This window comes from Mycteria americana, chromosome 3 (genome assembly GCF_035582795.1).
Source record: "Mycteria americana isolate JAX WOST 10 ecotype Jacksonville Zoo and Gardens chromosome 3, USCA_MyAme_1.0, whole genome shotgun sequence".
Taxonomy (NCBI): domain Eukaryota; kingdom Metazoa; phylum Chordata; class Aves; order Ciconiiformes; family Ciconiidae; genus Mycteria; species Mycteria americana.
The window spans coordinates 82,089,864-82,107,223 of NC_134367.1; the positions used below are offsets into that span (position 1 = coordinate 82,089,864).

The 17,360-nt window shown below is 47.9% G+C and overlaps 1 protein-coding gene across 2 annotated transcripts in view; it reads right to left on the reverse strand.

Annotated features, from left to right (window-relative positions):
* Positions 1 to 4,899, reverse strand: part of TRIM67 (tripartite motif containing 67) — a 33,814-nt gene extending 28,915 nt beyond the window's left edge. For both annotated transcript variants that reach the window (XM_075497383.1, XM_075497382.1), the window contains exon 1: positions 3,964 to 4,899. In XM_075497383.1, coding sequence (XP_075353498.1) covers positions 3,964 to 4,899 — 936 coding nt within the window. The remainder of the gene's footprint in view (positions 1 to 3,963) is intronic.
* Positions 4,900 to 17,360: the final 12,461 nt, after the last annotated feature.

Genomic DNA, 17,360 nt, shown 5'->3' on the forward strand with positions numbered 1-17,360 from the left:
AGAGCCAAAAGCTATATGTGGGCATCACAGCAGCCATAGAAAACTGAATCACTGCAGACGAATTGCAAGCAGCATATGTATGATGGCAATTAGCACAGTCACTCCTGGCTCCTGGCACGCTCCCATTGCAGAGATCTGCAATAGAAACTCAACAATGTCATTGTTCAAAGGGCTCATAAGCGAATTGCCGTGTTCATTAAAACCTGTGGTTGCATTAACGCAACTGCAGCATGAAACCAAGGAGAAGACCAGACCTCCATTTGTGAAACGCACTTAGAGATAATAGCCTTGTTTTTCCAAGCATTTGTAAAAGATACCTTACAAAGCAGTGGAATTTAGTCATGCGCTTCCCATTAAAATCAAATGGAGCTACATGACTAAGCCCTCAGTAAACCAACCAAGCCATAAAAAAATGCCCTGTACACTCAGAGCAATCTTTTGTGCTGCAGAAATATTTACTGGAAGCCAAACTGAAATGTTACAAGCTCCGTTGACTGCGACAATTAATAACTCCTGACAAACGGTATTCTACCTGGCGTTATCTTTACTTTAATACCTGGTCCTGCAACCAATAATGTGGATGCTGGAGATAGATACCAAGTTTCTACTTCTATCAAATACAAGAACAGAGAGATAACGAGGGTGAGTAATTACACCCAGATGGGCATGGAAGACCGATGCTTCCTTTGATTTTAGAAAATGAACCAGATAATGCCCACGTCCTTTTTCAACCGAACAGTTCATGCTCATTTACCTTGTTTTCCCTCCATCTCTCTTTAGCAGCAGATTAACTATTGACTAGATAAGCTTGCCCTGCCACTGATTTCTGAAACAGCCCACATGTTTTTGGGAACACAACTCTTTAGGCCAGCAAATACGAGCAGGCATTTGGACTCCAGCACTTGCCTTCAACCGCCTGCCTGCCTGCCCTTCACAGACCTATCCAGCTGTGGCTTTTTTCAGCATTTCGGTGTATATATATATATATATATACATAACCATTTAGAATGGGCAGAGCTGAAATGTGTCCACCACCATTCCTCATACTGGTAGGTCAAAAGGCCTACCAACTTAAATCTGACAAGTGTCACTGTTCTTGCTATGAAGACATAAAAGGACTTAACTTTGGCAGAAGACTTACACAGTTTTACTTAATCACCTTAAACTGCTGGTCCAGATGCACTTTTCATGCAAGTGAATATAATAAAGTACAGCTAAGTCAGTGGGTTTTCACAGATTTATGCTATTGGGGCCCTGTTGTTATTTCACACCGCTTTTAATCTTTCTGTAGGAGAAGTTACATACAGCAGCGTAATGGGGAACCTGCACCATTAACAGGTGCCAACCAGTCTAGTACAGCTTTCATGCCTGCGGTACAGCTGAGGGCAAACGCACGTTTCAGTGCACGGTCTGCGGCACTGTATGGATAAGGTTATACACTCTGTAATTTGCCACTAGATCCCTATATAAGGCCCAGACAAAGGAGAAGTCAAACAGTTTGAACAAAAGGCTAATACAGAAGTGGAATGGAAATGGATCCTGAAGCTGAAGGTGGGCAGGGCCTCTGGAAAAGCAGTTCTACAGTCAGTAGAAAAAATGTTTGAAGTTTGCTGTTGTGGGATGAAACTGTGTCCTGAGAGGTGGGGAAACAGCTCTGGCAGCCCTTCTTAGGTGAAGAATACCAGTCACTGGCCTTAGAAGGAGATAAGAGGTGCTTATCAGCTCATGGTGAACAACTGTCAGTCTGTCAAATTTACTGGGCTAAGAACGCTTTCGGACAAGCCCTTCCAGCTGCCTCTACCAGCTACGCCTGGACCATCTGGAGAGAACACACAAAACTTGAATTACACTTGGCATACCACTCAATGTTAAGTAATTTATGGTTTGGCCAAAGTAACTACAGGTAATAAACTTGTAGAAATTGCTGTATCCGAGACCTATTTCTAAGCAGAAGTATCTAATTCCAAAACAATTTATCTGAATGAATGTGAGCTGATGATTTAGGCTGTATGGCTATATGGTTCCATTATATTTATTTTCTGCCAAGCGCTTTGTTCTGGGAAAAGTAATATTCACAAGAGCACAATTTTAGAGTCCCCAAATCAGTTAATTTTGAGTATTTTTTCTTTCGCTAGAATTTTCACATTGATTGAATCTGTAAATCAAGAGAAAAATCACATTCTGTGATACCTTAGTCCCAGAAAAAAATGCAGGAAAAAATACAACCCCCCAGGGTATTGTTCATTCTTTTGACAATATTTGACAGTAGGAAAGAGAGAAAATGACTGACGCTGAACTTTGATTACACCAGAGTTTATCACACTGTTCAAAAAGGCATCAGACTATTTTAACTCAAGGTAGACCATAATACAGCGCAAGCTGTCTCTCACACCCTCCAAAACATCACACTTGAACAGTGAACTCGGTCCCTGCTCATTAAAATAATTCTGCTCAGAAGGGGTTCCTGCCATTAGCACAAGTAGCAAGAGCGGCGAATTTGTAATTGCTCCTTCTGGGCCAAGAGAACTTCTCCCCTGCACAAATACCCGTCATGTTAGGGAGGGGATGGCTGAGCCCCTGGCAGAGCATTCAAACTGCAACACGTACTGAAGAAGTTTGTCTTTTTCAGATGGACAAACTATGCAGATCACCCCAAGGGGCATCTTTTTTGAATCTTAAAATCGAAAGTCAATTTTTTGCCTTGCCAAACGTCTTAGCCTAGCTTGTGCTCAACCACTCCACGGCCGAGGGATGATGAGACCAGTCTTGATTTTGTCCTCTCCTGCAGTGTCTGAAAGGATCTCTCTGTGCTTCCTTTGCTGCTAACTGCAGAGAGAGCGTGAAGAAAGGAATCCTGCGGCCAGCAGAGCTGGCCGTGTGCTCTTTGCACAGCTGTGGGGGAAGTCCTTTCCCCCCGGTACAGCGGGAAGCTCCAAAGGACTGCTCTCAGCACTCGGTATTAAAGTCCCCTCTGTACGTTCACATGTATTAACTAATCATTCTTCCAGGGTCCACCGTTCTTGGCAAGAAAGAGCTAACTTCATACACTCCTTCAACTTCTAAGGTTACGGCTTGCTCTTTATGCAAATGGTTGCAAAGTCTTATTTTTAACAAGGAGAGTGTGGCCAAGTGACCCAGCAGCTCCACCAGACCTCGGCAAACCCCCTGTGCGGCAAAGCGGCTGGCTCTGATGTCTCCCCAGGGGGCTCCAGGGAGGGCTAAGGAGCACTGCTTGCAGGCAAGCACGAATCAGACCGTGACATTATGTGAATCAGAAAAAGCTTTACTTGTCCCCAAACCCCATCCATCCTATGATTCCTTACTCATCTTTGTGTCACGAAGGTCCCTCCACCACTCCTCCTGGCCTCTTTGGCAACTGAGTGGGAGGGGAGACCTCTTTGAGGCCTAGGAGACAACATGATGTCCCATGACCCTCCTTATCACGCTTTCCTGTCTAAAACATGCGGGTGGCTCTGGGCCACCATCCCGCATTGACACGTGGTGGGAAATGGCTGTGGCAGCTTGCACTGAGTCCCGGGTGAAAGGGGAGGTGGTGAAAGGAAGGAATGACCATCCCATCTCCTCACAGGCAGCTGCTGCCACCCGCGAGAGGACGGCACGGCCAAGGACCCTGTGGAAGGCAAACAAGTTAGTGAGCCGGACTAATCCCAGGTGTCTGCCTGAGGCCTGGCTGAGCCTGAGATTTGCTGGCCAAGGTGAGGCCAACAAGGGAGGGAGTCTGTGGGTTTTCTCACCCTGAGCAGATGCTGCGGGGTCACTGGGCAGTCAGGAAGGACCAGAGACCTAAGAGCAACGTGCCAAGGGGAAAGAAGCCTGGGAGGATGACGGACGTGAAGTAGCCTCATGTCCCACAAACTCCAACCCGACGTCAGGGCATTGGGACGAACAAATCCCAGGGCAGAGCACCGCCCCAGCTCCTCCTGGCCGGCCGGCGGGACTCACCTTGTGCTGCTTCCACATGGCGCCCAGGGCCTTCACGTCGTGCTTGCCGTGCTTGCCCTCCTCCAGGCACTGGTAGCAGACGGGGCTGCGGCAGCTCACGCAGTACATGCTGTAGTTCTCCAGGTCGTGCTCGGCGCACGTCGGCAGCTTGCGGCCGCCGCCCGCCCCCTTCCCGCCGCCGCCGCCGCCGTCGCCGCCGCCGCCGCCGCCGCCGGGGGCGCCCGGGTGTGCGGGCGGCGGCGCCAGGCGGTGCTTGGCGAAGGGCCCGCGGGCCGGGTGGCAGCGGAGCTGGCAGGCGGCGCAGTACAGCACCTCGCACTGCTCGCACAGCACCGCGGCCGGCTCGGGCGGGCTGCGGTCGCAGAGCTGGCACTTGGCGGCGGCGGCGGCGGCGGCGCGGCCCTGCTGGTAGCGCTGCACGATGGCCTCCAGCAGCCGGTTGCGCTGGAAGCCGCGGAGGCCGCGCTGGTCCAGGGAGGCGCTCCGGTGGCACTGCGGGCAGGTGAGGGAGGAGCTGGCGGGACCCGCGCCCCGCGGAGCCGCCGCCGCCGCCGCCGCCGCTCCCGGGGGCGCCGGCACCAGCGGCAGCACCCGCACGCCGTTGGGGGACTTCAGGCTGGGGGTGTAGGAGCCGTAGCCGCTGTCGGTCTCGCTGTGCAGGCTCAGCTTGTCCGCGTGGTCCCCGCCGCCGCCCGCCGGGCACTCCGAGTCCAGGTAGGCGGCGGAGCCCGCGGCCGCTGCCGGCCCCGGCGCGGCGGCGGCGGCGGGCGGCGCGGGGCCCCGCGGGTGGAGCAGGGGCGGCAGGTGCTGCTCGCTCTCCGGGGTCTGCACGGCGATGGTGCGGGCGCAGGGCAGGCAGACATTGTGCGAGCAGGGCAGGATGATGGGCTCCCGGAAGAGCGAGCCGCACACCGGGCACTTCAGCTCCTCTTCCATGGCCGCGGCGCCGCTTTGTGTGCGGGGCGCGGGCGGGCTCAGGCGGGCGGCGCGGGGTCGCCGCCGCCGCCGCCGGCTCCCCCCATCCCCCGCGGCGCCCTTCGCCGCCTACCTGGCCTCCGGCCGCCGGGGCGAGGCCGGGAGGGCTCCGGCCGCCGCTCCCGCGCCGGGCGCTTCAGCACCCGCCGGGGACAGACAGCTCCGCGCGGCGCGGCGGGGCCGGGCCGGGGCCGGGGCCGGGGCCGGGGCCGGGGCCGGGGCCGGGGCCGGGGCCGGAGGAGCCGCCCGGCGGCTGGCGGCTGCTTGGGGCTCAGGAAAGGCTCACGCACGGCCGTGGCTCGGGCAGGGAGCGCGGCGGGGCTGTTTTAACGTTGGTGGCATAGAGTAATAATATATGGGGAAGGGAGGCGGGGGGAGGAGGAGGGCAGGAGTAGGAAGGGGCGGGAGGAGCCCTTTCCAGCAAATAAGTGATCGCTCTCTCTACGGCTGGGGCCGGCGAAAACATTTTTTAAAGGATCTCTCTACAGCGATGTCTTTATATGTTTAAATAAAGCCATTGTTTGGGCAGCGGGCTGAACGCAGGCGGGGTTTCGGTGTCCCCAGTAGCCCTGGCTCCCCTCCCCGAGGAAAGGAGGAAGGAGGACGCTTTCCAACAAACTAAGAGCGCGCTTCTCCTTCATACAGATCTCACCGTGCTGGAGCACAACCGAGATGCTCAAAATGTCAGGCACCGTTAGAGGGAAGAATGAAAAACGGGTTAAAAGCGGAGCGCGAACCCCGGGTGCAAACGCAGTGGCTGGAAGGGGCGGAGGAGTGTGGCGAGCAGGGACGTGCCGCATCGCCCCAGCCCCAGCAGTGCCACCCCAAGAGACATGTGCCGCCAAGAGAAATCAGGGATGACAGCTGAGAGTTTATGAACTGAAAATAACCATCCTTAGAAGAAAGGAACCAGCAGTGGGAAATCCCCCGTCTGTTTTGTTTACTCTACATATTCTCAGCGTGGATGTAGCAGTGCTTTATTTTCATAATGAAGAGATTATACAGAAGAGTGATTTCACTGCTTTTTTTTTTTTTTTTTTTTTGTCTGTCTTGTTTAAAAGCCACTTCTGTATTAACTTCAGTTCCATAAACAGATCCTAATTTTTTGTTTTAAAATGCGAGCTGGCTGTTTCAGAGCAGCTATTTAAAAAATGCAGAACTAACTGGTGTCAAATGAAAAAAAGAGAAGAGAAAACATATTAAATGCATCGCCTCTCATCATAATGTTTCTTAGTACATGATGAGCATATTGTGACATTGGGTAGGAAAGAATTTTCGAGTTTCAGGTTTTGCTTTTGCCAGATTATTAAAGCTGTTGAGGCATAGAAAAGGAGGAATGGGGACAGAGAGTAGGAATATATTAAAGCTTCTGTTTTTTTCAATCTTTCCTCTCTGCAGTTTTCCTTCTTGTATCTTGCCTAGCTGTTCTCATGACAAGCTGAGAGGGAAAAAAAGTCCTGAGGGGTTTAAAGCTTTGTAGTTCCTCAGTTCAAGGTGGAAAGGGGCAGGTTTGTCCTCTGGCACATAAAAGAAACAGCCCTGACCCACATAAACCTGCCTGTCTTCTGGCTAGGTATCTTTTTCTTTTATGTGACTTCTGTGCCAAGATTGAGAGTTTATAGACTGACTGTGTGTTTGGGCTACCTCCAGCCAGAAACCTCAGCAGTGCAAGAAATGTTATGAAACACCATTGATTTCACAGCTACCTTATGCTACTACATCGCAAGAAAAAGCTGTGGGTGAAAGGCTGTTATCTTCCTAGTCTCTGTTCTCTGTTCTACCATCTGTCAGCAGCGGGAGCGGAAGTATGCTAAAGATTTCTTGCAGACCTATAGGTGAATCCAAGTCACAGATTTCAAGTCTATGTTGGAAGCCACCATCCTAAAGGTAATTAGGAAGGCACGATAGCTTTTTTCCTGGAGTTTTGCTTTCTTTCTTTACCTGTCTTTTGTGTAAGGTGCCAGGGATCATAACGTGTGTAATGGTAGCATCGGGTCTGAGACATCTAAGCAAAAGGGGACGTATCGGTCAGGAAGTGGTAGAAATGCAAAGGCAGGAACACCAAACCTGACCAGCTCCCCTTTATAGCTGCTTTTTAGCCAGGGCTTACAAGTTCCAGAGTTCTAATATGCTGAATTTTACATTTCCATTTTGACCATTACTCCAGAGTTTATGTAAAATCCTAGCACTGTTTGTGCTTGACTACAGAGGGGAATGGCAAGAAAGAAACCATCTCTGAAATACAACCACTCTCTTTCAAACTGAACTTTACTTCTCCTCTCCACAAACCTGATCTGGCCTCAGAGCATATTTCCATAACAGATGACATTTGAAATGAAGAAGAAAAAGTGATCTGGTCTTCTCTGGACTGTGGTGTGACTTGTACTTCATTCAGGATCTTTTTCCACCTACTTTAGAAGTTTGTCTGAAACGTTTATGCCCAGGACAGCTATGGCTTTGAGAGAAGGGAGAGCTGTGCATGGTCCGGTGCCCCCATTTACCTATGCTACTGGTCCCAGAACAGCTCTTATTTCTAAGGAATTGTAGAGTTTGAATGCAGAAACCTTCATCCCCATGGCACCAGAGACTGGTGGTGGAACTAGCACCTGCTAGTACAATACGAAATGCTCTGATGAGTTTAGGTTGCAGAGCACAGATCTGCCTCCTTATGACAAATATTTTTCTCTATAACTGTAAGTGCGCTGATGCTAATGGAGGAGAACAGTCAAAACACCACTGTCATCCTTACTGCTCCGGAGGCCAGAACAGAAACTGGCCAAAGCATTGGAAAATGCCACTGAGCTTGAGTAGACTGACTTTGGACAGCCTTACTCTTGCTGAGGAACAGGTCACACTGAGTCGATCCCACTAACTTTGATGGAGCTATTCATAAAGCACTGTTTGGTCTGAGCCTGATAGAATTGGGCCTTTATTATGTTTTGTAATCAAGCCATCTTTATAATGGAGGTGATCCCTATGATTTTTCCTCTTTTTATGTTCAAATGAGTCTTTAATGTTAGAGCTGTAATGGTATATGGATAACCTAGAAACCCTATTCTGGCAGTCATGGCTTTGATCTTTATTTTAATATTTCAGTATCACTAGTATCATCCCCTTAAACTATTTACCCTCTGTAAGAACTTATTAGCATGTTTTATATCCCCCTGACAGGAAAAAAGCTAATTAAGTTTATTTATAAATTTATATAATAAAAGATAAGGGAGGTTGCAGTACAAGCCCTCAGTAAGGAGAGAGATTTGATTCATCTTTTTGCCTCTCATTTTATTGCTTACACCTTCTCCTTCTGTTTGTTGTTCCTTTTTTTTATCGTTTTCCCATTTCTTTTCTTGTACTTTTTATAATTTATATTGCCCTCACACATTAACCCCTTTCCAGTTAGTCTTCCCTCTTCTTTTTTCCCTTTTTTTCCTTCAATAGCTGTCCACCAAGGTCACTTCACTTTCTTCAGTTTTCTTCTTTTACCACTCCTGTTTCCCCATGGGGAACTTTTTGATTCCAGTATTCCAGCATTGCTCCCGCTAATGGGCATCACTCCAAGCACACTTCCTGTGGTTCGAAGGGTAACAGAGAAAAAAGGGGATCTTATCTCCACAAGAGCTTATTCCATTACAAAAAGGACAGAGAGAGGGTTCACAAGAGCAGAGAAGACAAGATGCACCTGGGCTAATGCCAGCAGCTTGTGTGGCGGCGTAAGGTGAAGAGTCTCGCTGCCTCCTTATAAATGCATGGTGCTCAAGTATCGGCGGAGGATGCCCTCAGCAACCGCTGCGGGCAACGCAGCTGCAGCAGCTGGTCACCTCTGATTTTTAGGCTGGAGTACTAGCCAGTGGCTGTGTGTTTTGATACACACACGTACATCACACCTTGGCACTGCTCTTACACATAATGAACGAGACGCCGCACTGTAATCTCCCCCCTCTGCTTGTTCTTCATCACGTTCTTTACCCAGACTCTTCTTCCCAACATTACTAGCTGCAGCTGATGCTCGTGTTACATGTTCTGTTTGAGGGGTGGTGTGGCAAAGAGACGTGGGAGGGTAGGCTTCCACCGTGGCTTAGAGGAAAAGCTGATGTATACAGCCTGTGGGGCAGGGCAGCTTTGGAAATGGTAGCTATGTGCTACCCCTTTCCCTTCTTTCCTTGGTTTTGTAGATTTGCATTAGGTACATAATGTAGGTGTAACAGTTTCAAAATCGGTTTGGTTCTGGGGGTTTTTTTGAGCATGCATTCAAGTAGCTATTATGTTATTTAGGGTTTTCAAACGTTTGCACATTGATCTGTTCATGAAAGGAATGAAGGCAGAGCTTGGCAGGAGCCCAGAAGAGTGCCACAGAAGCATGGCTGCTGATAAAAAGCTTATCTGTTGGCTAGCAGAAGACTGTATCTGTAATAGAAATGCAGCTACATATTGAATTTTCTCTGTCAGGGGAGTAAATCTGCCATAAAAAATATAATTCACAACAGAGGACAATTCTGTACAATGGAATTTTATTCAGACTGTCTGCTAGGTATATGCTTGTTCTGATGGTTAAATGGCAAAAAATGATGCTTGATCCTAAACATTGCTTGACAAATACTCACACTTCTAAATCAATTTCAGCAATCTATGAATGAAATCCAATACAGAGGAAAATACTGCTTTAAGCATACATGCCAACAAAAAGTGGTAGGTTGGCACGGACAAATTTCAGTAACAGGTCTGTTTCAACACTTCCTAACAAATTTGTGTTGAAAAGAAAGCACAAAGAAAGCACAAAAGGCACTAACCTACAATCAGGACTCTTGAAAAATAAGATCTCATGTTTCTGTGATGTAAAAATACCTTGGCCTGCAAGCCTCTGGAATTACTCCAGGGACATCTTGGCTCTTCTGCTGTGCGAGGAGCCCTCTTTGTTGCTGTTCCTGCAGTGGAGTGAGACCCTTTCCTTTCCTGCTACAGTTCAACCTGCAGGCAGCATCCTCAGAAGGGTGCTTGCTCTTTTGAGAGGCAAGAGGACGAGAGCACTGGACCCTAAACAGCTGCATGTAAAGGAGAGCAGAAATTGTTCCCTACTTTGGACCTGTTTCAGAACACCATTGACAACGGGATCATGGTCAGCGTCTTCGCAATACGTTTATTATAGAGAGCTCTTGTTGCATTTGCTGCCCTTTTTTTAAAGTAAGTGTGTAAACTTCTCACAGAGCTGACTTGGTTTCAGTGGTATTCTGGCAGAGATGGGGTTATGGCTCCTCGTTTTGTTCCCCGTGCCCACTTGAGGAGAGGGTTGTAGGAAGCTGTCCTGAGCACGGACTTGCAGTCGGTCTCAACCCTCTGCACCCATCCTGCCATGGTTCCCTGCTCTCCCCAGCTGTCCTCGTGGTCATCCCACTCATGCCTATAAGGGAAAGAAACTTATTTTGCTTTTTAAGAAACTAGCCCAGGATTAGATAAAATCCAAACCTGTCCCAATATTCTCTTTTGGCAGGAAGACTGGAAGGAGGTAGGGAAAAGTAATGTCATCCTAAGTGTTGAGGGGATGGAGGGAAGAGAGAAGAGGGACAAACACCCCAAACAAAACCAAAGGAAGAGCGAGTAATCTTAACAATGAAGTGCCAGCATTTCCTAAGAGCACAGGACGGGCTGAAAGAAAACAGACAGCTGGAAAAGAAGCTAGGCTGGGCTAGGTGTTTGTATATACAGTTGTAAAGGAGGGGTAAATTGCCACCGTGTGGCAATCTCTCCACGTGTAAAGAAAATACATACATAAAGGGGGTAGTGAATTTTTGTCCCCGAAAGGGCAGGCAGTATTCTGTGAACTGGGCTAGGGAGCTGATCCATTTTGACTCACTGAGAAAGGTCTTTTATCTAGAAGGAAGGACTAAGTAGCTTTTGTACAGCTTTACTATACATAAGAAAAGATAAAAAGAGCTATTGTTATTTAGGAAAAGACAACTAGTGAGGAAATTTCCCCAAGCCATAAAGGATCTATAAATACCCTAAGAGATGGGCTTTGCTTTTCTATTCTGCAAGTAGCTCAAGATCAGAACCTCCCACAAGGTCTCCAGAAACCATGCCCTGAACGTGTATTTGAAAGACCAGGAGACCTGTGAAACCTGCCTTGGCTGTAGCTACTGGGACAAAATTTACATGGCGTTCTAGTGGGTTTGATCAAAGACGTTTCTATTTATTGCCATGTCGTCCAGGAGCATTGAAAATCAGGAGGAGACTCGGAAGCTGCATGGAAAACAAGGGGTAGGAGCTGAGAAAGCAGGATCACTGGAGAGAAATGTAGGAGATGACAATTGTGAGTGAGGCCCGGATTGACGGGCTGCAGAAACGGGGGCTGCCTTGGGCTTCCCCTTCTCTTTTCAGCTTGGTTTCTGTTAAGTAAACAAGAACTCCTACATTGTTATGCACCAGAGAATCAAGGTCTCCTATGAGCATGGGGACTCGTGTCCTGCCAGTTGGTGATGAGGCGAGCACTGTAATCCAGCATAAATCCGTGTCACCGCTGTAAAGGGAGGTCCTTTCTGCCACCACACCTAGCTGCCCATTCTCATCGCCTCTCCTGCGCTCACGGTAGCTTTCACACAGCCACAAGGATTAATCCAGGCCAGAACAGTTCTTTTTCAGCATCAGCATTTTGATTCAGAGACATCCGTGCCCACACAAGGGCAGGAGTGGGGAGGAGTGGCCCCCTGCAGCACCGCTGAGAATTCGTACCAGATCCCAAGAGCAATATCCGTGGCCTGAGACATTGGCATCAATCAAGTGGGGAGGCAAGTCCACAAGATGCCAAGCTTTATATACCTTTTTTCATCAACACACCACCTCACTCACCTAAGTTTTATGTGCCCCTCTCTTTCCGCAGCTGCCCAGTAGGAGGGAGGAAATGGAATTCAGCCAAATCAATCGCACTCACACCAGCAATGTATTTTATTGCTTCATTTAGCATTACATTTTCTGATTTGAAAAACAACTTGTTTCTGCCTTTGTCCTTTCTTTCCCTTTGCTGTTTTCCTTTCATCTATGATAGTATCTTTTAATATTCTTAAATAAGTGCAGAGATTCTGCTTCCCTCTTCCTTATGCTGCTTTCCCTTGCTGCTCTTCACTTCATTCTCTCCTTGCTGCAGAGAATCTCCCTTGCTCCTTCACCCTCCCCTCCTGACACCCATCGCAGCCTTTCTGCCCTTCTCTCACCGCGCGTCTCATAGACAGACACCTCCGCCTTCCCGTACTCTGCTTGTTCCCACCTCACACTGAGCCCAGCCCCAGCTGCACCTGTGTTTCCCCCATGGACAAGAGGGAAGTGACCTGCAGAACGTGATTCCTACAGAAAGACGTGGGGTTTATCCCATCAGTCCCCTGTACCGGCTGTGGCAAGAAACCCTCATTCAAGAGAAGGCAGATTTACCTACCTGTCCCTCAGGCACTAAAAGATGGCCCTTTTCCTGCCCTCACTGCAGGGGAAGGACCAGCCAGCTGATGGGGTACAATGCTGACCACGAGGTTTTCTTTTCCACATCGCTGTGGTACAAGAGGCAGAGGATCGTCCCTGGGAGAACCCCTCGCATAAGAGATTTTACTTGTCGGTGTGCATTGCCTAATGCCAGCCCCCGAACAGAAGCACAGCAGAGAGGTTTGCATGAAGGAAGCAGCATCACCAGACTCCTGCGCACCTCCAGCCACCTAGGTCATCGAGGGACGGGGGAAGCTGTCACCATTTAGCCTACTGGGAAGTACTAACCTAGAAGAAATGCAAGGCCCTCTCTGGTCCAGAGTCAGAAGGTACAAAGACAGCTATGAAACCTACAAAGCACACCAGACAGTCTGGTCCATCAGCTTCAAATTCTTATTTACATCAGTTTTGCACCATTATAACCACTGATTTCAGTAACATGAGCTGCTTTTCACTGTGGTGATAACATGAAGTATGCACTGAATCAAGTATATTCGCTGACAAGTTCCTCTTTATGCTTCTGCTATCGTCCTGTAGGAATGGCTAATCCACTTCCAGGCCTCCTATTCATTCTTAGAGCTTCATCATTTCCCAGTACACACCATGTGGGAAACCAGAATTCCGTAAATCCCACTTCTCAAAAAAAACCCCAACCATTACCAATCTGATTTCAGTTTTCTTCTTATACTTGCTTTGATACCCACAAAGATAAATGAAATGGCAGTATTTGTGAAATACCCTATCTACTGCATGCATATTTAAAACTAAATCAGTCAGCACGTTACCCCAGCTGCAGAGAGATTAGTCAAAATCTCCCCCTCAACTTTTCCCTCCTAAGTCTCTTGCTGGGCTCTTGCCTCTGAGTTGATTCTACTTTTAATTTTATGTTTCCGTCAATAGCAGAGAAGTAAAACAGCTGAAGGGGACAGATAAGGGACTTAGCCCACTACAAGCACCATCCAACTCCAAATTGGATTGACTGGCTGAGCGCCCCCAAATCCTCCACGGATATGCAATTTAATAGAAAGGAAAAGCTCCACACACAAAGAAAAATATGCAGAAAATAATAAGGCCACTTTATGAAACATAACAGTTTCAGCAATGCGTACCTGATTATAGCCTTAATTCAAACGAAATGTAACATACATGCTCTTATGTTACCCGAGGAAAAAAGAACCCCAGCTGATTATTTAATTTGTCCTTTTACTAAATGATTTCATTTTTAGCAAGCCGTTACCCAAGGAAGAACATAGAAAAAGGCCATATCACATCAGCCTAACGATGAACCTGGTCCGCCTTGTCTTTGACAGCAGCCAGTAATGCATACTGAGGGGAGACTACAAAACAGGAGTGCAACAAACCAGATGGGAAAAAAATGCTAAGGAGAATTTGAGGAAGAGGAAAAATAGGTTAAGGCAGGTGGAGGAACTAAAATAATTCCCTTAGTTTTGTAGACAGCTGTATATGCACCCTATCAGTGTACGCGAGGCTTTACTCCCACGGACGAGCGCGCATGGATCTCTAGAGAGGTCGCTCCAAGCAGAAGCGGTGCTCGCAGGGAGCAGCGCTCTCGGCTGTGCGTGAGAGCTCCCTTACCTGACGGCCGCGAATGGAGATCAGCCCTCCTGCCTGCAGAGGCAGAGCAGCGGGGATTTGGCCAGCCATTCATTTTTAAGGTTTTTTCCTTTTAACTTGAGATACTGCCCCTAAGAGTCAACCAGTTTTAACTGCAAGCAGAAATCGTGTATCTTCAAAGTATGTGTTGGCATCTTCTGTAATTGTTCAGTTAATGGGAAGATTAAGATTATAGCAGTCCTACCAAACCCTTTTGTCCCAAACCAAGCAGATCTCTGCCCTGGTAGTATGCTGTGCTGTCCTCATCTCTCCCTCTCACTAGCCTTCTTTTAAATTACTCCACTTGGCTTCACAAATTGCCTTCCCGTGATCTCCTAATAGGATGGTGACGCCCTGATCCCTTTCCAGGAGCTCTGCCTGCACCCTAACCTTTTGAGACTGCCAAACTTCCAGTTCCTCCTCATTTCCCTCCCGCTGTGCCACTGGCGTCATCGGTTCCTTTCTACGTCCCAATCTTCCCATTTTCTTTCATTATTTTTCTGCTAGGAAAACGCAGTTTAGCCTATTCGCTGCTGAACCACCACAGTAGTTGCTGAGTAACCAGAAATCAGTGGAGCATTACAACGTTTGCAGCAGCTCATTTAGCAGCACCGCAAATGTTTTGCACAAGGAGAGCGCGGTGATTTCTATTTGCTGCTGATAATTGGAATGTCTCCAATTTGAACACTGCTGGGTTGGGGTTTTTTTCTGATTTGGTAAAACTGAGTCTCCATTCGTGATCTGCGCACAGCGCAGGTCCGCAAGCAGGAGGTGGAGGGTGGGATTCCTTTCACCCTGAGAGCGTGGCTCATCCCACCGTGGGACAGGTGCCTCTGGCCATGGGGACCAGCTGCCCGCCACCCCGCCTGTGCCACTCCAAGCAGCTGGTGAGGTTAGACCTGACACCCACCCTTCAGGTGGGTCAAGGTGGATGAGGGAAATGCTGTCTCCGGGGACTTTGCCTGCTGAAGTGACAGCAGCACCCCCGGCTAGGGACTGGAGAGGTACTGCAGACATGAACGTTGGAGGAGATGGGGGCATCATTCTTCTGGCAAAATACCAGTTTGTACGACAGATCCCCACTCTACTCACTGTCCTGCCTGCTTCTGGGCATCAGGTTATTTCTGGCCTTGTTGACAGTCGTTTCTGTTCATACGATGACTGTGGGTGGCAACGCTAGCTCTGACATTCAGACTTAATTGACCTTCATCCCTCAAGGACACGGAGCAGAACAAAGAAAGGCTACGCTATAAATACACTGAAATAGGCCACACGTCCTTGTCTGGAGAGCCCTTCATCTCTCCTGTCATCGTCTTGCCCAGGGGTTCAATGAGACCATAGGTTCTCCGTGGTGCCTGTCCCAGGCATGCGTCCAGGAGCAGCCGCGTGGCCCACGGAGATGGTCCAGCCGTGGCCCCACTGAGGGCATTGGTCCCCTCTATTACCTCTTGTGTGCTGAAGGACATTGCCCTGGTCTTCCTTGTCTTCTCAGAAATTGTTACTAATCCTGGCTGGCTCACTTCGTGGCTTATTAGGTAGGGCAATGTGTTCAACCATTTCTTCAGCAGAAGCCATAATTACCAATATTTCAATCTAAGGTGCAACTGCCACCAACAAACATTCCCCACTCAGGCAAAAGACGGGACATTCTAAGCTAAAACTTGGGTAATACACAGGTTGGCCTATATTATTACCCATGTATAGTGACATCATCAGTAAAGTCATTATTTGAGGCAATAGAGATCTCAAAATAGTAGTAGAATTTTTTGCATGCATGTAAACCTGTTCTATGTGAGTATATATACATAAGACATACCTGTTGATCAGCCCTGAGTAATTTCAGCCTGCTTTTCTGTAGCTCCACCACAACCCAGAGAAGGTGAATGGGAATCAGGGGTGAATGAGGTCTGCAGAAATTCTGGAAGAATTCTGCTGAGGTGACCCCAGTGAGACTAGAAAGGCACTCACCTTCCACTTGCTTCTTCCTCTTTCGCATTTAAAATTTCAAACATTTTTACTGAGCCATTTGTCAGTCCACTACTAATAATTACAATGATAATCACAAGATCACTGTAAGCACTAAAGTGTTTTTTTTGTGATGTTCTAAGACACTCAGTTGAATGGTATTATATAATAAGAAATTCCAACTATTTTTCCTGTGCATTTTTTTTATTTTACATGTCTATTTAAAAAGTAGATAGCATGCCTTGAATCTGTAATATAAAAAAGCAGCTGCCTTCACGTTCCAGCAATACAAATACAGCATGACAAACTATATACATATATATACACACACACAAACACCCCCCCCTCCAGCCTGCACAGCTGTTAATAAATATGTATTTTGCATTTAGCCAGTAGCTGCTGTTCAAGGTTTCTTTCCAGATGCTCAGGGACGAGTTAAACATCACTTTGATTACAGGGTGATGCATTCCCTATATCAAAAGCTAGCAAAAGGAGCTCCTTTGATAGCAAAAGAGACAGCCAGTGGTGATTAAAACAAGCAAGCATCCTGGGGAAGTGTTTGAAGGGAACTGCAGGCCCTGATCAAAGCACAGGTAATGTAAGCAACACAAGGCTAGTAGGAAGAAATCCTCTCTTTTATTAGACCAGCACACGCTATTGGAGAAAATGGGCAACTCCTGATACAAAGGCCTTTCTTCAGGGCCATCATTTGGTCTAATAAAAAGTGTTGTGTCTCCTACCTATGTGGCTTCTCTTGTGTTCGCAGACCGCTGCTGAGCCAATGCTCTTGCTGCTACGGCAGAGGTAGGTCTTGCTGACAGACATGATTGATGCCACACTGTCTAACAGTTTAGGGGAATAATCTCAGATCTTAATTATTCCAGTACAGAAATGCAGCTCCCAAGGAGAATTTATTTGAATTATTGAAAGAGGGCTTTGTCAGAGGAAGAAGAAACAAGCAGTTGAAAGACACGTTTGTCAAAGCCCAACACTTCTATTACAACAATGGCAAAAACCTATTTTCCAACACGGTGAAGGTTACCGTAGAGCGAAGCTGTCTGAAGTCTCCGTCTCTCACAATCACTCTCTGGCTTTGTGCAACTTTATTCCAGTGACTTCAGATATTTATTTGTTTCTTAATCTGTAGCTACGCACCCCTCTGCCCTACCTGACTGTCTGGTTGCCTGCCAAATTGAGACAAAAAAAGCCCTTCTGCCACTTTCTCCCCAGATCTGCAAGACTGACAAGAAGTACATCTGAGAGCAAGCAGAGAGCTGAGAAGAGCCCTCTCCAGCTCACATTTGCAAGGGGTTCACTGCTTCTTGGCTCCTCCTCATCTCTCAGCAGCAGCTTCCTCCACCCTGAGGACTTGTGACCTCCGC